This window comes from Pelophylax lessonae, assembly GCF_965119305.1.
Source record: "Pelophylax lessonae genome assembly, chromosome: 9".
NCBI classification, from domain to species: domain Eukaryota; kingdom Metazoa; phylum Chordata; class Amphibia; order Anura; family Ranidae; genus Pelophylax; species Pelophylax lessonae.
In genome coordinates this window covers 93,222,837-93,247,334 of record NC_138776.1, presented here as the reverse complement: position 1 = coordinate 93,247,334, position 24,498 = coordinate 93,222,837, and the positions used below count along the sequence as shown (strand labels likewise).

Here is a 24,498-nt window from a genome sequence, read left to right as displayed (position 1 = left end):
GACTAAAGACATGGATTACTGGAACCATGTTCTGTGGTCTGGTGAGACCAAGATAAACTTATTTGGTTCAGATAGTGTCAAGCGTGTGTGGTGGCAACCAGGTGAGGAGTACAAAGACAAGTGTGTCTTGCCTACAGTCAAGCATGGTGGTGGGAGTGTTTTGGTCTGGGACTGCATGAGTGCTGCTGGCACTGGGGAGCTACAGTTCATTGAGGGAACCGTGAATGCCAACATGTACTGTGACATACTGAAGCAGAGCATGATACCCCTCCCTTCAGAGACTGGGCCGCAGGGTAGTATTCCAACATGATAACGACCCCATACACACCTCCAAGACGAACACTGCCATGCTAAAGAAACTGAGGGTAAAGGTGATGGACTGGCCAAGTATGTCTCCAGACCTAAACCCTATTGACCACCTGTGGAGCATCCTCAAACAGAAGGTGGAGGAGCGCAAGGTCTCTAACATCCACCAGCTCAATGTTGTCGTCATGGAGGAGCGGAAGAGGACTCCAGTGGCAACCAAAGAAGTTCTGGTGAACTCCATGCCCAAGAGGTTCAAGGCAGTGCTGGAAAATAATGGTGGCCACACAAAATATTGACACTTTGGGCCCAATTTGGACAATTTCACTTAGGGATGTACTCACTTTTGTTGCCAGTGGTTTACACATTATTGGCTGTGTGTTGAGCTATTTTGAGGGGACAGCAAATTTACACTGTTATACAAGCTGTCTCTAATTTACATTGTAGCTAAGTGTAATTTCTTCAGTGTTGTCACATGAAAAGATAGAATAAAATATTTACAAAAATGTGAGGGGTGTACTCACTTTTGTAAGATACTGTATGTGCATAAATTGACAACGCTAATATAAGTACCTGTAATAAATAAATAAATATTGGCTCGTCATTAGTGCAGGGGATGCATTTTTATTAACTAATGCCAGGCATTTTCTGACTGGACAAGGTGGAGAGGTTACGCCACAACCTCCACCTCTTCCAAACAAAGAATGCTTTTCATTGAGACAAGGAAGACAGCAGTATGGGTAACTATGGTATATGCAAACTAACAAGCTGGACATTGCAATGGAATCCATACCTGGAGTTCAGCTTTAGGCTGGGTTCACGGATTGCGGAGAGGCTCGCAGCAGGAGGTCCATCCCGTTCACAGCTTCAGGTACGAATTCGGTCCAAAGTTTTAGCTGAATTCAGACCTGAAATGGACCAGAAGACGCACACAGGTTTCCTGCAAACCACTCTGCAGCTGTCCTGGAGCTGTGTGAACCGGCTCCATTGAGTCCTCTAGCGATCCAGTGCTGTGCCTGACTGCATCTGTTCTTTCCCTTCCCCCACTCTCACAAGCTTGGCAGAGAGCAGTGGGAGCCATTGTCAAATCCTGTGAGGAGGGAGTGGGGACGGGGCTGAGCTGCGCTGTGTGTGTCTATAGAGCTCGCAGGTGCGCCTCTTTTGGAAGCTGCTTCTTATAGTGGCACACCAAGAAGAGGAGGGGCAGAGAGCACCGTTGGGGGACCCCAGAAGAAGAGGTTATACCATTGCACAGAGAAGGTAAGTATACAACATATTTGTTATTATAGGGGAAAAAAGTCTTTACAACCTCTTTAAGCTGGCCATACATCCATGGATTTCTTTTGTTTAGCATGCAGGTTGAATGAAAGAAAACTAACGGATTCCTCTTATCTACATGAAACCTTGCGGATGGGCAATTGTGGAGGTGGCGCTAGCTAATCGAACACCTGAACAGTACCTGCATTTGATTGGATGCAGGCACTGTTTGGCCAACTATTTTCCGCTCGCTCCTTTGATTTTTCAATTGAAGAATGCCAGGTGGAGTGGTGCCAACAGGGCTACCCACTGAATTTCAGGAAAGAGCCAAAATTTGCTCAGTGTATTTGCTCAGCTTTATATTCTAACTGCAATGAGAGTGGATCAAATTAGTTCTGTTCAGTGTTGTTACCAAAAGTTTAAACACCTGGCCCACTACCTGACTGAAAGGATGGACGCTGTGGACATTGACCAGTTGTGCTGATAACAGGAAACAGAGGGAGATCACCTGCTACCACAGGAGTTGGTTAGAGGCTGCTAGCCAAATCCTACTACATTTTGACTCTCCTAAAGAGAAAAAGTGTAGCTTAAAGGGAAGTTATTCTGGGCGCTCTGTCATAAGAGTTGAACCTCAAAAAGCTGACCAGCAAAAGAGAGAGAGAGTAAATAATAGACTGCTGAACTGTTATGGTGGTGTAACTCTCTTTAATTAGGATTGCCCCAGTGTAGGATCTAGGAAGGGTAACTCTTTGTGCTAATTGTTTGTTTTCCACAATATATTTCTTGCTACTGTTCACCCATTTGAAGTATATTTCTTGTTTTTGTTTGCCATCGGGGTACTGCATATACGGTATTTGCAATATTATAGGATTTTGCAATAAATATTCCCCATCCAGCCAGGTGTGTCATAGTGCAATAGTGCGTGGTGTTAATTGCAGAGACATAGGACAGAAACAGGGGACCTGAGAAAACAGCAGCTCCTTCTGGGGTGAGCGCTGCACACACATTATATATATATATATATATATAAATACACACACACACACACACACATATATATATATATACACACAACGTTCGACCAGCGCTAACGAATATGTCAAGTACGATTGGTACATGCCAAAATTTGCATGACTGTGGCCCTGATCAGTCTTTGTAGGGTGGTATGCAGAATTGTTCAATCATTGGAGTGTATGGAGATAGATGGAGAGGTGGCTGCAGGCTTCAAACAGAACTAGATGGACTCTGTAACAGACAAGTGGGGTAGGGGAAAAAAGTAGCGCCACCTCCTACTATATATATATATATATATATATATATATACACACACTGTATATATATATATATATATATATATATATATATATATATATATATATATATACCTTCAGTAAAAGAACAGTGCAGGTACAAACTCTTCGTGATAAAGCCTTTCCTTTTCACTATAGTGTTCTAAAAAGAACGGATGTATATTTAGCCTAAAGCAGGAAGTTGCATGCGGTTGCACACGTGGTACGTTAGACGGGGGTCTAGCTGGTATCACCATGGAAACCTCTGAATGTTCAGAGTCATGACTTATGGGATCCAATGACCCAGATGATGAGAGTATAACAAAAATAATTTAACATGACAAAAAGTAACCCTCTAGGCTTGGACGCAGCTTTAAACTAGAAAAAGCTGATTATAAAACCTAGCAGAGTTTCCAATAAGGCCATTAGCACACACTGGCCTGGATTCACCTGATACTATAAATGTCTGTACAAAATATTTCTCTTTTTATTGCAGTTTTAAAACCCAGAAATTGTTATCTTTTAAAGCTTCTGTTAATAATGGTATTTTTCTTGGTAAAACATTTGTTTTTTAATTGAAGGAAACGCTATTATGGGCAAAAACATTTTGAGTCTCACCGGGACAAGGATGGTAAAATTCCCCTTTGTGTAAAGAGCACCTGATTGATTCTTGGAGGTGATTAAAGATCGAAGGTTCATTCATAATATAATGTGTACAGAAACAAGCATTTTGATGATGTTTTTGGGGCTGGGGTCATGGTAATGCATGATTTCAGAGTAGGAATTGCAGGCTCTTTGCCCAGGATGAGATGAGTAGGCAGCAGAATAATGTAAAGTGTTGAGAGGAGGAGGTTATGAGCTATCTATAGGGGCTAATGTACTAGGAAGAGGTTAAATGTTGAAGTCTTAAAAGAAAACCTCAGATCCAGTATGGAGATGTTAAACATAGTGCTGACTGTCACTCTAAACAAAAAGCTATTAGGGATCATCATGCTTTCTACAAGCTTCAAATAGCGCTGAAGGCTGCAAACTGCCTTTTTCAAAGTGACAATCAGTTCTTCCTTAAAGAAGAAGTATTTCAAAAACTGACCGTTCTTGTATGACCCCTATGGTACAAAGCGCATGCAGCACTTGGTCCTGTTCAGATCTGTGCTGTGTTTGGAAATAGAAGCATATTTTTTTTTTTTACTGTCTGTACTAGCTGCCAGCTACACTACAGGCTGAAGCTCAATAAGTGTAGTATTTTGTAGGAGAGATAAAGAAGGATTCAATTACTAGCTAGCAGCTTGTGCACCTTTGCTCTGTTGTCTTTTGGTAGATATCTTTATTAGATATCTTTATTCTCCTGTAGTCTCAGTGGTTGTTGAACAGCAATACTGCACCAAGATATCCAGTACCTACTCTAGCTGCACCAAGATCCCCAGTATCCTCTCCAGCTGCATAAAGATCCCCAGTATCCTCTCCAGCTGCTGCATGATCCCAGGTACCCTCTCCAGCTGCACAAAGATCCCCAGTATCCTCTCCAGCTGCTGCATGATCCCAGGTACCCTCTCCAGCTGCACAAAGATCCCCAGTACCCTCTCCAGCTGCACTAAGATCCCCAGTATCCTCTCCAGCTGCACAAAGATCCCTAGTACTCTCTCCAGCTGCACAAGTATCCCCAGTACCCCCTGCAGCTGCACAAAGATCCCCAGTACTCTCTCCAGCTACACAAATATCCTCAGTACCCTCTCCAGCTGCACAAAGATCCCCAGTACTCTCTCCAGCTGCACAAAGATCCCCAGTACTCTCTCCAGCTGCACAAAGATCCCCAGTACTCTCTCCAGCTGCACAAAGATCCCCAGTACCTTCTCCAGCTGCACAAAGATCCCCTGTACTCTCTCCCACTGCACAAAGATCCCCAGTACTCTCTCCAGCTGCACAAAGATCCCCAGTACCTTCTCCAGCTGCACAAAGATCCCCAGTACCTTCTCCAGCTGCACAAAGATCCCCAGTACTCTCTCCAGCTGCACAAAGATCATCAGTACTCTCTCCAGCTGCACAAATATCCTCAGTACTCTCTCCAGCTGCATAAAGATTCCCAGTACTCTCTCTAGCTGCACAAAGATCCCCAGTACCCTCTCTAGCTGCACAAAGATCCCCAGTACCTTCTCCAGCTGCACAAATATCCCCAGTACCCTCTCTAGCTGCACAAAGATCCCCAGTACCTTCTCCAGCTGCACAAATATCCTCAGTACTCTCTCTAGCTGCACAAATATCCCCAGTACCCTCTCTAGCTGCACAAAGATCCCCAGTACCTTCTCCAGCTGCACAAATATCCCCAGTACCCTCTCTAGCTGCACAAAGATCCCCAGTACCTTCTCCAGCTGCACAAATATCCCCAGTACTCTCTCTAGCTGCCCAAAAATCCCCAGTACTCTCTCCAGCTACACAAATATCCTCAGTACCCTCTCCAGCTGCACAAAGATCCCCAGTACCTTCTCCAGCTGCACAAAGATCCCCAGTACCTTCTCCAGCTGCACAAAGATCCCCATTACCCTCTCCAGCTGCACAAAGATCCCCAGTACTCTCTCCAGCTGCACAAAGATCCCCAGTACTCTCTCTAGCTGCCCAAAAATCCCCAGTACTCTCTCCAGCTACACAAATATCCTCAGTACCTTCTCCAGCTGCACAAAGATCCCCAGTACTCTCTCCAGCTGCACAAAGATCCCCAGTACCTTCTCCAGCTGCACAAAGATCCCCAGTACTCTCTCCAGCTGCACAAAGATCCCCAGTACTCTCTCCAGCTACACAAATATCCTCAGTACCATCTCCAGCTGCACAAATATCCCCAGTACTCTCTCTAGCTGCCCAAAAATCCCCAGTACTCTCTCCAGCTACACAAATATCCTCAGTACCCTCTCCAGCTGCACAAAGATCCCCAGTACCTTCTCCAGCTGCACAAAGATCCTGTCACGGAACCATGAACCAGACGTACAACAACAGATAAGTGAAAATAAGAAAGCTTTATTGAAAAACAAGCTATAAAGCAAAAGTCCAAACGGATGGCGAAACCGATGCAGAGTCTTTGCGAAGCCAGGGATCAGGAACCAGCAGGGTAGTCAGACGAAGCCAGGAACAGGAACCAGCAGGGTAGTCAGACGAAGCCAGGATCAGGAACCAGCAGGGTAGTCAGACGAAGCCAGGAACAGGAACCAGAAGTAGCAGCAGTCTTAGTAGCATGTGAACACAGGAGGACCAAGCAGGGAACTGAAGCCACAGACCTCCTATATATATGAGCTAGGTATCCAGCTCCTCCCAGTGGGAAGGAGGAGCCGCAGGGTGGGAGGCTACAAGAAACCCAGAAACCAAGATGGCCGCCAGCACATGTCAAACGAAGGAGAACAGCAAGAAGGTAAGACCATGACAGTACCTCCCCCTCAAGGGCCCCTCCTCCGCGGAGTAAAGAACGGTTTCTGAGGGAAGCGTGCGTGGAAGGCTCGGAGCAAGGCAGGAGCATGGACATCTGCGGAGGGAACCCAGGAACGCTCCTCTGGACCATAACCACGCCAATGAACCAAAAACTGCACCCGACCGCGGACCAGGCGTGAGTCCAGGATATTGCTCACCTCATACTCCTCACGATTGCCCACTCGGACCGGACGAGGCCGAGGAACCGAGGAAGTGAAACGATTACACACCAGAGGCTTCAACAGGGAGACATGAAACACGTTGGAGATCCGCATGCCAGGAGGAAGCGCAAGGGCATAGGCTACCGGGTTTACCCTGCGAAGCACTCGGAAGGGACCAACAAAGCGAGGCGCCAGCTTGGGAGTGGGCACTCGAAGGTTGAGGTTGCGGGTGGACAACCATACACGGTCTCCGGCCTGGTAGGAAGGAGCAGGCGCTCGTCTGCGATCAGCCTGGAGTCTCTGGCGCTGCGCAGAGACCTCAAGGGACTTCTGGATCTGTACCCAAGAAGCACGTAGGACGGAAAGGTGATCCTCCACAGCCGGAATATCCTGGGGAGAGAATACCTCCGGTAACACGGCAGGTTGGAACCCATAGTTGGCCATGAAGGGAGACGTCCCAGAGGAAGAGTTCACCGCCGTGTTCCTGGCAAACTCAGCCCAAGGCAGGAGGTCAACCCAATTGTCTTGGTGATCGGAGACATAGCAACGAAGGAATTGCTCCAAGGCCTGATTGGAACGTTCTGCGGCCCCATTGGACTGAGGGTGGTAGGCCGAGGAGAAGGAGAGATGAATCCCCAACTGGGAGCAAAAGGCGCGCCAGAACCTGGACACAAACTGACTCCCCCGATCTGACACAATCTCCTTGGGCAAACCGTGCAACCGGAAGACCTCCCTGGCAAAAATCGTGGCCAACTCCTGTGCAGAGGGTAACTTCTTGAGAGGAACACAGTGACACATTTTGGAAAACCGATCCACAATCATGAGAATGACCGTATGGCCTCGGGATGCAGGGAGGTCCACAATGAAATCCATCCCCAGGTGTGACCATGGGCGCTCCCCGGTGGCTAAGGGTTGCAGAAGGCCCAACGGAAGGTGCCGAGGGGACTTACTCTGGGCACAAACGGAGCATGCCGCTACATATGCGGCGATGTCGGAACGTAAGGAAGGCCACCAGAACAGACGTGAAACAGCCCAGGACAGCTGATTCTTTCCAGGATGCCCCGCGGTCTTGGAGTTATGGTAGGTTCGCAACAACCGAGTGCGCAACTCCTCAGGCACAAAACATCTGCCGTTGGGTCTCCCAGAGGGAGCACCAGATTGAGCCGCCAAAATCTGCTCACCCAGGGGAGAGGTCAGGCTGGTGCGAATGGCAGCCAGGATCTGATTCGGAGGTATGACCGAAGTCGGAATCGACTCCTCCCTGGACAGGTCGGAGTACTGCCGTGATAAGGCATCAGCCCTGATGTTCTTGGAACCGGGTAGGTAGGAGACCACGTAATTAAAACGTGACAAGAACAGAGCCCATCTGGCCTGACGTGGTGTCAATCTCTTGGCCTCAGAGAGGTAGGTCAGATTCTTGTGGTCCGTCAGGATGAGGCCCGGAACCACCGAACCCTCGAGCAAGTGCCTCCATTCTTTAAGAGCCTGCACGATGGCCAATAACTCCCTGTCACCAATCTGGTAGTTGCACTCCGCGGAAGACAGTTTCCGGGAGTAAAACCCACAAGGAAGCAGAGGACCCTCTGGTGTTCTACGCTGAGACAGAAGGGCGCCTACTCCCGTCTCAGACGCGTCCACCTCGAGGACAAAGGGCAACCCAGGGTTGGGATGCGACAGAATCGGAGCCGACACAAAGGCGGACTTTAGAGCCTCAAAAGCTCGGATGGCCTCGGGCGGCCAGACCTGGGAATTACTGCCCTTCCTGGTCAGATCCGTGAGAGGCTTGGCTAGCATGGAAAAGTCCCTGATGAACTTCCGATAATAATTGGCGAAGCCCAAAAAGCGCTGCAGGGAGCGAAGACCACTGGGCTGGGGCCACTGTAAGACAGCCGAAACCTTCTCAGGATCCATGGAGAACCCCTCAGCGGAAATGATGTAACCTAAGAAGGTTACCTGGGATCGGTGAAATTCGCATTTCTCAAGCTTACCGAACAGCTTGTTCTCTCGTAACCGTTGCAACACTCGTTTGACATCCAGAATGTGGGTCTCCATGGACTCAGAATATACCAAGATGTCATCCAGGTAGACCACCACACACTGCTGCAACAGGTCACGGAAAACATCGTTGATGAATTCCTGAAAGACTGCGGGCGCATTGCACAGCCCAAAGGGCATAACCAAGGATTCATAATGACCGGTCCTGGTGTTAAACGCGGTCTTCCACTCATCGCCCGCCTTGATCCTTACGAGGTTATATGCCGCCCTCAGGTCGAGTTTGGTAAAGACCGTGGCCCCTTTAAGGCGATCGAACAGCTCGGAAATCAAGGGTATCGGGTAAGCGTTCTTGATCGTGATGCGATTGAGACCCCTGTAATCGATGCAAGGCCTCAACTCACCGCCCTTCTTTTTCACAAAGAAAAATCCAGCCCCTGCCGGGGACGAGGATTTGCGAATGTGTCCACGAGAAAGCGCCTCCCTCACGTACTCCTCCATGGCCTCATTCTCCGCTACCGACAGTGGATAGACTTTGCCACGAGGAGGAACGGCACCAGATTGTAACTCGATGGCACAATCGTATGGGCGGTGCGGAGGTAGGGCAACCGCGCGCACCTTATCGAATACATCCCGGTACTCCTCGTATTCAGGGGGCAACAGAGAGTCCGAGGAAGTACACAGCAACTTGACAGGCCCATGGATGCAACTAGCCCCACACTGCGGTGACCACGAGAGGATCTCGGCCGATCTCCAATCGAAAAACGGATTATGCTTCTGGAGCCAGGGGTACCCCAAGACCACCGAGTAGTGTGGAGACGAAATAACCTGGAAGCAGACCGACTCTCTGTGGACGGCACCAATGGCTAACCCCACTGGAAGGGTCTCATGAGTCACGTGTGGCGGCAGAAGGGGTCTGCCGTCTATCGCCTCAAGAGCCAGAGGAGAACCTCGAGCCTGCAGAGGAATGGAATTGGCGGCTGCGAACACACTATCAATGAACAAACCACCAGCACCAGAGTCCACCAACGCCTGGGTCGTCACCGAGCCCCCGACCCAGGAAAGGACAACAGTGATCAGTGGTTTGTCAACACGGGAAACCGGGGACGAGGAGACTCCGCCCAAGATCTGCCCCCGACAGGATCTCAGGTGCGAGCGTTTCCCTGGACGGTTCGGACATGCCAACCGAAAATGCCCACCGAGACCACAGTACATGCATCGGCCCTCGCGTCTCCGGAGTACCCTCTCCCCCTCGGACAGGCGAGCAAACCCCAGCTGCATGGGTTCACCCCCAGACAAGTCATCCCCAGGAGGCGTGGGAGGAGAGGGAGGCACGGGTGGGACAACAAAGGTAGGCGCCAATCTGTTAGGAGGCCTCCGCAGACTCTCCTTAAAGGAAGGTCTCTCCCTGAGTCTGGTGTCAATCAAAATCAGGAAAGAAATAAGAGACTCGAGCTCCACTGGTAGGTCCTTAGCTGCAACCTCATCCTTCAAGGCATCCGAGAGACCATGAGAGAAAGCAGCGACCAGAGCCTCATTATTCCAGCCCACCTCTGCTGCCAGGGTACGAAACTCAATGGCGTATTCAGCTACGGATCGTGAACCCTGTCTGATGGACATAAGGAGCTTCGCAGCAGAGGCAGCACGAGCCGGCACATCGAATACCTTCCGAAGAGAAGCAACAAAACCGGAAAACTCGGCAACCACCGGATTGTTGTTCTCCCATAAAGGGCTGGCCCAGGCCAAGGCCTTGTCCGAGAGCAGTGAGATTAAGAAGCCCACCTTTGATCTCTCAGTAGGAAAGGCATGTGGCAGCAACTCGAAATAAATGCCCACCTGGTTAAGGAAACCTCGGCACTGAGTTGGCTCTCCCCCAAAGCGCTGTGGAAGGGGGGCAGAACCGGACATACCCCGAAACACCGCAGGCGCAACAACAGGTGTCGGGGTAGACTCTGGCGCAACAACCGGAGCGGCAGTAGGAGCGGACCCAGGAGCGACAACCGACCCATCGGCAACGGGAGCGAAATGAACCGTGCGTTCAAGCAGGGTTTGCAACGCCACGGCGAACTGACCCAACAGGTGATCCTGCTGATCAAGTCTGGCAACCAGCGTGGGTAGTGAGGATGGCCCTGCACCGTCAGAATTCGTGGCCTGGGGTACCGTGCGTTCAAGCAGGGTTTGCAACACCACGGCGAACCGACCCAACAGGTGATCCTGCTGATCAAGTCTGGCAACCAGCGTGGGTAGCGAGGATGGCCCTGTACCGTCAGAATTCATGGCTTGGTCCTAATGTCACGGAACCATGAACCAGACGTACAACAACAGATAAGTGAAAATAAGAAAGCTTTATTGAAAAACAAGCTATAAAGCAAAAGTCCAAACGGATGGCGAAACCGATGCAGAGTCTTTGCGAAGCCAGGGATCAGGAACCAGCAGGGTAGTCAGACGAAGCCAGGAACAGGAACCAGCAGGGTAGTCAGACGAAGCCAGGATCAGGAACCAGCAGGGTAGTCAGACGAAGCCAGGAACAGGAACCAGAAGTAGCAGCAGTCTTAGTAGCATGTGAACACAGGAGGACCAAGCAGGGAACTGAAGCCACAGACCTCCTATATATATGAGCTAGGTATCCAGCTCCTCCCAGTGGGAAGGAGGAGCCGCAGGGTGGGAGGCTACAAGAAACCCAGAAACCAAGATGGCCGCCAGCACATGTCAAACGAAGGAGAACAGCAAGAAGGTAAGACCATGACAGATCCCCAGTACTCTCTCCAGCTGCACAAAGATCCCCAGTACTCTCTCCAGCTACACAAATATCCTCAGTACCTTCTCCAGCTGCACAAAGATCCCCATTACCCTCTCCAGCTGCACAAAGATCCCCAGTACCCTCTCTAGCTGCACAAAGATCCCCAGTACTCTCTCTAGCTGCCCAAAAATCCCCAGTACTCTCTCCAGCTACACAAATATCCTCAGTACCCTCTCTAGCTGCACAAAGACCCCCAGTGCTCTCTCCAGCTGCACAAAGATCCCCAGTACTCTCTCCAGCTGCACAAAGATCCTCAGTTTTCTCTCTAGCTGCACAAAGATCCCCGGTACCCTTTACAGTTACAAAAAGATCCCCAATACCCTCTCCAGCTGTACCAAGATCCCCAGTACCCAATCTAGCTACACCAAGATCCCCAGTATCCTCTTGAGCTGCGACATCAAGCAGCCTAGCTCGACAACCACTGTGTGGATCTGAATGGGAATCTATGCAAATGGCACATTGAAAATACATACACGTTTACTGTATTTCCTGTCCAAAGATGTGTTATATTGTTTAGCCACTCTTATTGTTTACATTGCTACACTGTACTGCCAGTAAACTCATTCTACCAATTCCCAGTTCAAGTTTATGTCTTCCTGGAACGACGATCTGCTTATTGGATTAAAGTAATAAATATTCATTTTCCAGTCTAGGGACCAAATGGGTATAGTTCAGCTTTCATTTCTGCCCCTTTATCCAGGTACAACGCCCTTTTTTGCATTACATTAGATGCATATCCAAGGTTTAAAAAGCTGTTTTGCATATATTTACCTTTAGTATATAGAAGCATTAATATTTGCTCAGAAAATAAAACTCAATGGGGCTGATTTAATAAAACTGGAGAGTGCAAGATGTGGTGCAGCGGTGCATGGTAGTCAACCAGCTTATTCAATTAAAGAGGAAGTAAAGTCCCCCAAAAAAACCGAGAAGAAAAAAGCCCTGTAAAGAGAAAGGCATAATGAGCTAGTATGCATCGCATACTAGCTCATTATGTAGTACTTACCTTAAAACGAAGCCCCCGCCGTGCCGCCACCTCAGCGACAGGACGGCGACATGTCCGGCCGTCCTGCTTCCGGGTTCGCGTCCTCCGGCCATCTGATTGGCCGGAGGCGCGTTTACATCACTCCCGCACCTGCGCGCGGGAGCCGCCGTTCACGGCACCGAGCTCTGAAGGAACGGCACGGGTGGCCGTTCCTTCAGACCGCCTGCGCCGATGACGTCATCGGCAGTATGCACTCTAAATATCTCCTAAACGGTGCAGGTTTTGGAGATATTTATAGCACCTATAGGTAAGCCTTAATATAGGCTTACCTATAGGTAAAAGTTTGTGAGGTGGGTTTACAACCTCTTTAAGCTTTTAGCCCATGTTCACATTGGTCCATTTTGATATGCGATTTGACATGTCAAATTGGAGCCAATTACCGACTTTGGGGCGCCACACTGATTGCTGTACTAACTAACTTTGGTGACTTTGGGGGGGGGGGGAATTTAATAGACATCTGTGCAGGAACCCGCATAGATGTCTGTGAAATTGCCCCCAAAGTTAGATTGAAAATGCCGGTTTGAAATCGTGCAGGTTCAGCTGAACTCGCACGATTTTAAACCGTTCCTCAGTGTGAACCTAGGCTAAAAGCTAGAAGCTGACTGGTTTCTATGCAGAGCTGCACCACATCTTGTACTCTCCAGTTTTAGTAAACCAACCCTAATGCCACATACGAAAAGTGCATTATTGTTATTTGGTTCACATATATGCACTGCATTGAAATCGCGCAACGTTCATGCAATCTGCTGCGGGTGTCAATGTTAACTTAACGATACCACAAAACAGCTCGCAAAACGCAGTGCAATAACCTGAATCAGATTGCATTTTGATGCGATGCTGTGTGATTTGAGCCATACAAAATAAATGACTCAGATCCCACTGCACAGACATCACATGTGATTTGCACAGGAATGTGGTGCAATTCCTGTGCGAATAACATGCAATGTGCCGCATTGCAGCAGTGTGAACCTAGGTTAAAGGATAAGGATTAAGTTTAGCAGTAATCCTAAGCACTGGATCAAAGCCACGATAAACAACTCATGATAACTTCTATAAAAACAGCTTTAAAACTTCCCTACCTACTAAAGAGAAAATTCACTCACCCAGTTTTTTCCCACCCATTCCCTCTTACCTGTGATGATGGACTTTCATGCGCTTGGAAAGTGTACTTACCTACCCAACGGTTCCAGAATTGTCCTGCTTTGATCTGCTGATCCGGTTGTCACAGCCTGTGTCATGCACCGCCATCTTGGTGCACCCAGTCACTGCGCATGTTCCGGGTTGTGAAAAGGGAAAGCACTTGTTCCTGTGATATTGGGGGTGTGCTCAAACAGACAATACACCGCAGCTTCTACATACAAAAGGTATTACAAAGTCCACAATGGCAAATATAACAGCATAAAAAGGCTCATCAGCCATGTGAAACATAACTTATATGAACAATCGCAACAAAATTGAGAGTGATAAAAGGCCGTATTAATGACAGTAACCTGAGGCCAGGGGTAGGGTTCGGTAATATATTACAGTAGTACAGGCGTTCATGGTGAAGTAAAGGAGCAGGAGAGAGAGAAAGGTAGATAAGAAAAAATGGAAAGGAGAAAGAGAGGTGGGGGGAGGACAGGGGGCGGTGGTGGTCAGGGGCGACCCATGGGATAGTGAGCAAACCGTGAACATTATAACTTGGTTGTTTAAAGCTCAAGAAGGCGGCAATCAAAAGTCCCTGGAAGACATTAAAAAATCTGGGGGTCCCCAATATCGCCTGAATTTTGCCATAGTGCCTAGCAGTTTAGCTATTAGTTTTTCATTGATTAAAGCCCATTGCATGCGGGCAGTAACCTTAGCGACCAATAGCATATCAGACAACCAAGCTTTCACTATAGTTTGCTTTGTGGTTGTCAGGACATGGACCACCAAAGCATGTAGTGATCTCAGCTGGTTGTAAATTGGAAAGAGCTTCCTGTGATATAATGGGTATGGATTTCTGCAGAAGACGATGAAAAATGTCATAGACTTGGGTCAGGAACATATTCGCAATGGGGCATGACCACCAAATATGGTAATAGGAGCCCATGTCCACGCAGCTATGAAAGCTAGAGAAAGGGCATGCTTGGGCTAGTCTGGCGGGTACCATATGCCAGCAAAGAAGAACGTAATAATTGGTCTTGAAAGCCACTGCCTGTTTAAAGCTGGATTTGGTGGCACACCAAATTTGTTTCCATTTATGCAGTTCCAAGCATATGCCCCATCGCTACCTGCTTTAACCTTGAAAAGCCTGAACCACAACAAAGTGCATTACTGCGGTTACAGTGTGGTTGCAGCGTGGCACTATGCAATAGGGTCTTGCCCGAAGAACATGACACAGGGGATCATTTTCAATGCAGTATATGTTCCACCCTGTCTGGCTGATGTTGTAGCTTAAAGTGTTACTAAACCCAGGAACCTGCATTCACTATATCTGGTCTCCCACAGTACACAGAACATTGAATTGCAATTATTTTAGTAAATATAAATTGCTAAATACCTTTTCTCATCAGCAGTCTTGTGATTTCTATCAGTGTCTGGTTAAAATCTGGTAGGAGGAGTTGTCATTCTACTCTGACTGTCCTATGAGGCTGCATGACCCCTGACCTTCTGTCTGGGCAGTGCTGATTGACCCTGTGCTGATCACATGCACCCTCCCAAGAAAAAAAAAAAAACTCTCTAGCAATACACACCAAAGAGTGCCCCCAAGACTCTGTCTTATCAGGAAATGGATCGGGGACAGTGGAAGAGGGGGGAGGATCAGAGAACAGGAAGAGGCCATCCCCAAACTGTTCCCACAAATTTGGGAGCATGAAATTGTCCAAAATGTCTTGGTATGCTGACACCTTAAATGTTCCCCTGAAAAACAACCCCACACCAAAATCTCCCCTCCACCAAATGATTTGGACCAGTGCACAAAGCAAGGTCCATAAAGACATTGATGATTGAGTTTGAGGTGGAGGAACTTGACCCGATAGAACACCTTTGGGATGTGTAGACAGTGTAGACTGTGAGTCAGGCCTCTTCATCCAACATCAGTGCCGGACCTCACAAACGCGCTTCTGGAAGAATGGTCAAACACTCCCATAGACACACTCCTAAACTTTGTGGACAGGCTTCCCAGAAGAGTTGAAGCTGTTATAGCTGCAAAGGGTGGGCCAACTCAATATTGAACAAAAGAAATGGCCCCTGCCCCCACCTATAACTTGCCTTCACAGCAAGGAGCACAACTCAATATTGAACCCAACGGCCTAAGACTGGGATGCCATCAAAGTTAATGTGCGTGTAGAGGCGGGTGTCCCAATACTTTTGGTAATATACACTGTGTGCACAATTATTAGGCAAGTTGTATTTTTGAGGATTTATTAATTATTGAACAACTACAGTGCTCTCGGTCAATCCAAAATGTTAATAAACCGCAGGCCTGAATATTTAGGAACGTAAAAGGTTTTGACTTTCTTAGGAGAATATCTATCTGTGCACAATTGTTGGGCAACTAATATTGTGCAAAATTATTATGCAACTAAATGAAAAACAAAAATTTACTTTTTTTTTACCTTTTTTTTCATCTGTAAGACCCGGTTCACACTAGCGTGACTTGTCAGCCTGACAAGTCGCACTCCCTCGCAGTCCATTGACTGCTACAGGACCCGTTCTAATAGGAGCGACACAAGTCGCTCCGATTTAGAAAAAGGGTCCTGTACTACTTCGGGGCGACCTCGGAGCGACTTCCATTATATGAAGTCCGTGCAAGTCGCGCCGAAGTCGCGGTGCACGGGACTGACAAGTCGCCTCCCGAAGTAGTACAGAGTCGTGTCGCTTCAGTGTGAACCAACTCTAAGGCTCGGTTCACACTAGGGCGACCTGTGAGGCGACCTGGTCGCCTCACAGGTCGCCTCCCATAGGGGAGCTGCGGACCCGTTCTAATAGGAGCGACACAAGTCGCTCCGACCTAGAAAAAGGGTCCGGAGCTTCTTTGGGGCGACCAGGAGGCGACCGCCATAGACTTCAATGTTATGAAGTCCGTGGCGGCCGCTCCGAGGTCGCGGCGGCGCGCTGCTCGCACCGCGATCTCGGAGGTCGCCCCGGGAAGTAGCGTCGCGGTAATGTGAACCGGCGCTTAAAGTGAGAATAATAAACAAAAAACTCAAAATTTACAAATAAACATTAAAAAAAAAATAAATAAATAAATATAGTATAAGCCTCCTATTCATGGAGTCTGTCAGTTTCTTGATCTGTTGACAACTTTTTGTGCAGCAGCAACCACAGCCTCCCAGACAGTAAATCTCCCATTTAAGAAGGGCCCACAAGTTCTTAATAGGATTTAGATCAGGTGAGGAAGGAGGCCAAGTCATTATTCTTTCATCTTTAAGGCCTTTACTGGCTAGCCATGCAGTGGAGTACTTCGATGCATGCAATAGAGCATTGTCCTGCATAAATATCATGGTCTACTTGAAAGATGCAGACTTTTTCCTGTACCACTGCTTGAAGAAAGTGTCTTCTAAAAACTGGCAGTCAGTTTGGGAGTTGATTTTAAGTCCATCTTCAACCCAAAAAGGTCCAATTAGCTCATCTTTAATAATACCCTCACCCCATCTACATCTTGCTGGCATCTGAATCGAAATGGAGCTCTGTGCCTGTTATTGTTCCAGCCACATGCCCATTCATCTGGTCTGTGAAGAGTCACTCTCATCTCATTAGTCCATAAAACCTTAGAAAATTTTTCTGAAAGATATTTCTTGGCGTTTCAACTTATGTGTCTTGTTCAGTGGTGGTCGGGTTTCAGCCATCCTTACCTTGCCCATGTCTCTGAGCACGGAACACCTTGCACTTCTGGGCACTCCAGGTAGGTTGCAGTTCTGGAATATGACAACACTGGAGGATAATGGGTTCCTCGTAGCTTCATGTTTGATTCTTCTCAAACTTTTGGTATCTTTTTTTCTCAACACGTTTCTTGCAACCCTGTTGACTATTTGCAACAAAATGTTTGATGATTCTGTGATCACGCCCCAATATCTTAGCAATGCTGCATCCCTCTGAAAGACTTTTTACATTTTTTTTACTTTTAAAAGCCACTTAAATCTTTTTTTTGGTCCATATTGCCTGAGGAAAACACACTGCCTAATAATTATGCACACCTTGATATAGGGTGTTAAAGCGGTTGTAAACCCGAAAAAAAAAACCTGCAAGACAAAGGCATAATGAGCTAGTATGCATCGCATACTAGCTCATTATGTATTACTTACCTTAGAACAAAGCCCCGACACGGACCCCCGGACATCGCTGCGGGCGCTGCCATGATCCCTCTGCGTCTCTTCCGGGTTCGGCAGCTCCGGCGCTGTGATTGGCCGGAGCCGGGAGTGATTTCCCGGCAAGGAAAACTGAAGGTCCCCCCGGACCTTCAGAGCGCATGCGCCGCTCGCGTGAGCGGCTGCATGCACTGCAAATATCTCCTATACCATGCCGGTTTAGGAGATATTATTTGTACCTACAGGTAAGCCTTATTATAGGCTTACCTGTAGGTAAAAGTGTCAAAAAGCGGGATACTACCGCTTTATTCTTCTTAGGCCACATTCTCCCTCATTACACAAATACACATCACCTGATATGCCTAAATCCAGTAAACATCCAAGTTTATACATTATGCACATGGACATTATGCAAAAAAAAGGTGGTTTGGTCAAAATACTCACTTGCCTAATATTTGTGTACAAGGTGTAGTGTATGTCAATTGGGATGCAGCGGTTGGACAGACACTGCAACTGCCCCAAATTTGACATCTGTGAGGGTGCAAAGTCCCAAATGCAGTGTCTGTGTTCAGGGCCATGCACCTGCACAGATCCCAAATTGGGGGCAGCAGTTCTATTCTAATAGACCCCAGATCTTTCCATAAAGAGGACCTGTCACGACCCATGCTGTCAACGTTGTATAAAAAAAAAAATAATACAAATAAAAAAAATCTAAATTTTAAGTGCCCTTGCCCCACTGTGCTTATACACAAATGTGAAAGCATACATTACTCCCGCACGTATATGGAAAATCTTAGGCACTGTAGTTTGCCACCATTCCACAGGCAGATGCAATTTTAAAGCGCGACATGTTAGGTATCTGTTTACTCGGCGTAACATCATCTTTCACATTATATACAAAAATTGGGGCAAATATTGTTTTTTTTTCATTAGTGTATTTTTTTTCCCAAAAAAATGCGCTTAAAAAAACCTGCTGCGCAAATACCGCGTGACATACCAAAATTCCAAAACCCACCATTTTATTCTATAGGGCCTCTGCTAAAAAAAAGCTTTGTACTGATGGTTTGATAACGTCCAGTGTGCATGAGGCCTTACACTCACAGCCATTTACTGTACATGTGCATTGGGAATAGTGTTTTTCAAGTGCACACAGGCCCTACAAACATGTGAGCCTACTCTAAACACAAATGTGACATTTCCAGCAATGAAGCTGCGCTGCGTGTGAATGAGCCCTAAAGGAAAAGCCAAGCTACTGAGAAGAAGCCAGCACTCCTCACTTATGTGTCTGGCACAACAAGCTCCAGGCCAGAGTGTCACTTTTAATGTCAATAAAGTTTGATGAGGAGGAGAAAAAAAAAACAGTGTTGCTAGGGGAACGCGTGCGCGCTGAGAGGCGCTGCATGAGGGGTACGGGGGCGCGCACAGGCCTGACACAGAGGAAGTGTCCGCAGCGCCAGTTCTCTCCATAGTCCGCCTGTGTGTATTCCGCGCTGTGTCTTACCTCGGTCCGCCCGGCGGGTGTCCGTGTGTCTGGACGGGAGTCAGTGCGCAGTTCTCGGGTCACTCCCCCGCCTCTTTCTCCTCCCTCCCCTCCTCCTTCTTCTCCTCCCGCCGGGCCGTGTGAGGATGGGCTGGGCCTGACAGTGTGAGCTGCCCGCGGCCTGCGGAGAGGAGCCAGGACAGACAGGTGTACGGTGACATCCCTCCTGCGGAGCTGAGGACAGCACGGAGCCGGGGAAGGTGCAGTGACAGCCCCGGCCTCCTGGGGGATTACACCGGGGATCTACCGGATTATTCCGAGCGCCTGACACCGGGGGTCCTCTATAGGAGGGATCTGCCCTGGAAAGACATCCTGACAGCGGAGGATCACACAGGGATCCAGGGAGAGGACCAGATTACCCATCAACACAGTGATCCATCAACACAGGGATCCCTCAGACCAGATTACCCAACACCACAGGGATCCATCAAACCAGATCACCTATCAACCAGATCACCCATCAATACAGGGATATATCAGACCAGATTACCCATCAACACAGGGATCCATCAGACCAGATCACCCATCAACACAGGGATCCATCAGACCAGATCACCCATCAACACAGGGATCCATCAGACCAGATCACCCATCAACACAGGGATCCATCAGACCAGATCACCCATCAACACAGGGATCCATCAGACCAGATCACCCATCAACACAGGGATCCATCAGAATAGATCATTCATCACCACAGGGATCCATCAGAGGATCACACAGGATCTATCAGCAGAGGATCCAGCTGGGAGAGGGATCTGCTCATCAGAAGGGATCTCCTTAGTGGAGGGGGCATGAAGCCAGGCGCCCCCCGCTGATTGTCTATAACACAGGGAGGTCTGAGTTCTGGGCGCCATCGCCCACCCCCGCCGGGGACATGTCTTTCTTCAACTTCAGGAAGATCTTCAAGCTGGGAGGAGAGAAGAAGAAGAAACAATATGAACATGTCAAGAGGGACCAGAACCCCGAGGAAGTGTGGGAGATCATAGGGGAGCTGGGAGACGGAGCCTTCGGGAAGGTCTATAAGGTGAGAGGAGGTGGGGGGGGCATCTCTATGTGGGTGAAGGACTTCCTGTAAATCGCACACGTTTCTGCAGAAAAAACGCACAGCTGCCGGTAAATCCTAATGGCACTCTTAGGCATTGGAAACCGCAGCGCGTTTTTCATTGTGCAGAAACAGCGCCATGCGTTTTCCAAGTGGCTGTGATTTTAGGAAAGGTATAGAGACATTTCTCTGCATTTCCCACAGGCTGAAATGAGTGATCTGCTGTGCCCAGGCAAACCCAGCCGCAGGGATACCGCATAGATGTAAACTTGGTCTAATATGGGGGGGGGGGGGGCTCTACATCTGGGTAATCACATATTTAGGTTCCTATAGGTGTCTCTAGAACCCCTCGCCCAACCTGCAGCCCTGTTCCACTTTTTTGCCACTCTTGCAGACACTAATCTGTGTTTCCTAATTGCCTGGTATAGAAGTTATTTCTAGCAGTCTTATGTAATATGTCTCCAGTCTCCAACAACTCTTATACATCTTCTCAGTCTCCTGCAGTCTCTGACCATCTCTGGCGTCGCGCCCGCAGTCTCTGACCATCTCTGGCGTCGCGCCCGCAGTCTCTGACCATCTCTGGCGTCGCGCCCGCAGTCTCTGACCATCTCTGGCGTCGCGCCCGCAGTCTCTGACCATCTCTGGCGTCGCGCCCGCAGTCTCTGACCATCTCTGGCGTCGCGCCCGCAGTCTCTGACCATCTCTGGCGTCGCACCCGCAGTCTCTGACCATCTCTGGCGTCGCGCCCGCAGTCTCTGACCATCTCTGGCGTCGCGCCCGCAGTCTCTGACCATCTCTGGCGTCGCGCCCGCAGTCTCTGACCATCTCTGGCGTCGCGCCCGCAGTCTCTGACCACCTCTGGCGTCGCGCCCGCAGTCTCTGACCATCTCTGGCGTCGCGCCCGCAGTCTCTGACCATCTCTGGCGTCGCGCCCGCAGTCTCTGACCATCTCTGGCGTCGCGCCCGCAGTCTCTGACCATCTCTGGCGTCGCGCCCGCAGTCTCTGACCATCTCTGGCATCGCGTCTGGCGTCGCGCCCGCAGTCTCTGACCATCTCTGGCGTCGCGCCCGCAGTCTCTGACACTGCATTTTATGTGCAGCTCTTTGGTTACATCAAGGGTCACACTTGAGACCCTTCATTTAAAGAAAGCTCTCCATCTCTAGAATATTAAACTGTATCTAAGCACAAGAACAAAAAATTGATAGTATTTCAGATTACCGCTCCTTTAATGCAGCTGCTATCTTTCTCTTCTCTTTTTTTCTTTATCCCAACCTGGTAATCCTGCTGTCTGCTCACTTCCTGTCCTAGGATGACCCCCGTACAGAGCAGTGTTGTCACCCTAGGACAGGGAGTAAGTTAGGACTACATAACTCCTCCCTCTCTCCTCAACATGGAGAGGTGTATTCTAGTCCATGGAGATAGCAGGGAACTGTGTGAGCCAGAGAGCTCACATGATTTCTGACAGCTATTTTTTTGCATTTGACAAACGAATGTAAGAAAACGCTTTTGGTGGTAGATTTACCAACCCAAAGGAGAGCTATTATTATTATTATTATTATTATTATGATCCGGGGGGGGGGGTCATATTTTTTTTTCTGTATTTCTGAAACTCAGTAGGAGCCGAGTGTCAGGAAACAAACAGGAAGGACCAGCAGCAGCTCCACCACATCTGTAATGAAATGCCAGCTGATAATGGAAGCCGGGCATTGTGGAAAAGCAAATGTTTTGTTAGTGTTTTTAAATTGAAACGTTTATTTCTATAATCAAGCTGGACTCGCATTGATGCATTTTTGCTTGATGAGTTTGCTGTTGAATTTGATGGAAACGTATGAAGATGCATCTCCACACCCATTATACACATCCATATGCTACAAGGCAGAGGAAGGCTGATGTGCGTTATAATGCACAATGACATCCAATACAATATACATTACAACACATCTTAAACACAGCACAGTAGAGCACTGACATGCGTCTTGATGCACTTCTATTGATTTTGGTGGAAAATGTGTGGGTGTAATCCCAGCATTAAACCTAAGGCTTTCTTCACACCTGTGAAGTTTACTGTACATTGCTCAGTGTGCATACAAAGAGGATCGCTGTTCTTTTTTATGTAGTCCGTTAACACGGTCATGCTGTGTGTTGGGAAAAGTTGTACAGGTACGCCTTTTGGTACATGAAGATGTATTTATAGACTCCAAAGGCTGTGCATTCATAGGACCCTATGGGGTTGATTTACTAAAACTGGAGAGTGGAAAATCTGGTGCAGCTCTGCATAGAAACCAATCAGCTTCCAGATGGTTTTCTCAAAGCTTAAAGCGGTTGTAAACATCTGACATGAAATCAAAGTATATCCCTTTGTATTGTGTACTTGTCCTAAATAAGAGCACTAAATGTCCTTTTTATCTGCTGCTTCGTTCCTCACCAATCACTTCTGACAAGTTTTCCTGACGCCAAGAGAAAAAAGATGACAAGGGAGGGATCTTCTTCTAATTGACAGCCTCATCTATGTTCCTGTGTGCTGTGTGGAGGGGGGTGTGTCCCTTTCCTCCAATCAATCAGCTCTTGGAGTTCTCCTCACTGAGCTCTGCAGAGAGTCATTTCAGCTCTTCACCTCCTCCTTCTTCTTTTTTTTCAAAGCTCAGACAAGCTTTAGAAATTCAGCATTTGGAGGGCTGCAGATAAACTGGTATAACTTATGTAGGAGGATTTGTTCCATCTGTGTATCACCTGAGGCCAGTCACTTCACTGGGCGTACAACCACTTACCGCCGGCCCACTGTCAAATGACGGCGGAGCAGTACGGTTCTGGTTATGGGACGACGTCCTATGACAATGACCCAGAATGGCCTCTCTCTTGTGCCCGCAGTGCGGTAATCGTGGACGCACGCTGCTAGGACACGGCGCGACCCCGATCTTGGTAAAGAGCCAATGATATGGCCCTTATGTGATCAGCTGTGTCCAATTTATGTTCCATTTATCGGCTCTCCTCGCTTCACACTGTCAGTGTGTGGCGAGGTGAGACGATCTGTGGCCCCTCCTCAAAGGGGAGTCTAGGACAGGTCATCAGTGCCCACAATCAGTGCCCATAGTGCTATCAGTCAGTGTGTGTGGAGAGGTGAGCCAATCAGCAGCCCCTCCTCAAAGGGGAGTCTAGGACAGGTCATCAGTGCCCACAATCAGTGCCCATAGTGCTACCAGTCAGTGCCTGCTCATCTGTGCTGCCCGTTAGTGCCGCCTATCAGTGCCCATCAGCGTGACATATTAGTACCTCCTCATCAGTGCAGCCTATCAGGTCCGCCTCATCAGTGCACATCAGTGAAGGAGAAAATGTATTTATTTATTTTCAAAATTTACTGACAGAAAATAAGAGAAACTTTTTTTTTTCAAAATTTTCTCTTTTTTTAGTAAGAAATAAAAAACCCAGCGGTGATTAAATGCCACCAAAAGAAAGCTCTGTTTGTGTGAAAAAAAATGATAAAAATGTCATATGGGTACAGCATTGCATGGCTGCGCAATTGTCATTCAAAGTGTGACAGCGCTGAAAGCTGAGAATTGGCCTGGGCAGGAAGGGGGTGAAAGGCCCAGTATTGAAGTGGTTAAATGAACAAGCTGAAGTTAGAAGCTGATTGGTTTCTATGCAGAGCTGTACCAGATTTTGCACTCTCCAGTTTAAGTAAATTAACCCCTGTGTGACATGCATTTTTGTGCATTTTAGTACATTACAAACCCCACCCACCAGCAACCTCGACTTTATTTGGGCTTCATTGGGCAAACAAAGACCGTATGAAAATGCGTGTCAACACGTATCAAAAACCAGCAAGAAAGTGCAGATGCAAAGGTGTGATTTAAGCCCCCGTTGACACTGGTGCTGCGTTTAAAATTGGGATACTTGAGCCTGATTTCAAAGCCACACATCAGTGCGATTTGCACTTTTGCTTTAATTGCGACTTTGTTTAACAGAAGTCTATACATGTTCCAAAGAAATCATCAAAAAGTAGTGCAGGAATCTTTTTAATAATCGCTGCAATATGAACGGTTCCATTGCCAGCAATGGGGTGCAACTTGTCATGCCATTTGGAACTGTCAAATCGCATGACAAGTTTCACCGGTGTGAGCAGAGGCTAAGTGGGCCAGGTACTGAACATTCTGTATGTGATGTCCAGTAAGTCCAAATCTGACAAATAAGCAAATATTCCGTTACTTGCTGAAATGTGTGTATCATGGTGCTGTTTGTCTGTAAATGTTGTGTTTTAGTGCCGGTTCACATTTGTGTGGCTTGCGAGATCGCATGTAATTTGGAGTGCATTGCTCCTTCATTACATGCGATCTCTGTGCGGATGCCAATT

General features: G+C 48.0%; 2 protein-coding genes across 5 annotated transcripts in view; one reads left to right on the top strand and one right to left on the bottom strand.

Moving 5' to 3' along the window:
- STN1 (STN1 subunit of CST complex) overlaps positions 1–19,427 on the bottom strand; it is a 105,171-nt gene extending 85,744 nt beyond the window's left edge. Inside the window, exon 1 of the mRNA XM_082266722.1 lies at positions 19,066–19,427. The gene's annotated coding sequence lies outside the window, so the exon portion shown is untranslated. The remainder of the gene's footprint in view (positions 1–19,065) is intronic.
- A 330-nt stretch (positions 19,428–19,757) lies between these two features.
- SLK (STE20 like kinase) overlaps positions 19,758–24,498 on the top strand; it is a 147,408-nt gene continuing 142,667 nt past the window's right edge. For all 4 annotated transcript variants that reach the window (XM_082268245.1, XM_082268242.1, XM_082268244.1 and 1 more), the window contains exon 1: positions 19,758–20,131. In XM_082268245.1, the coding sequence (XP_082124371.1) occupies positions 19,982–20,131 (150 nt within the window). In that variant the 5' untranslated portion in view covers positions 19,758–19,981. The remainder of the gene's footprint in view (positions 20,132–24,498) is intronic.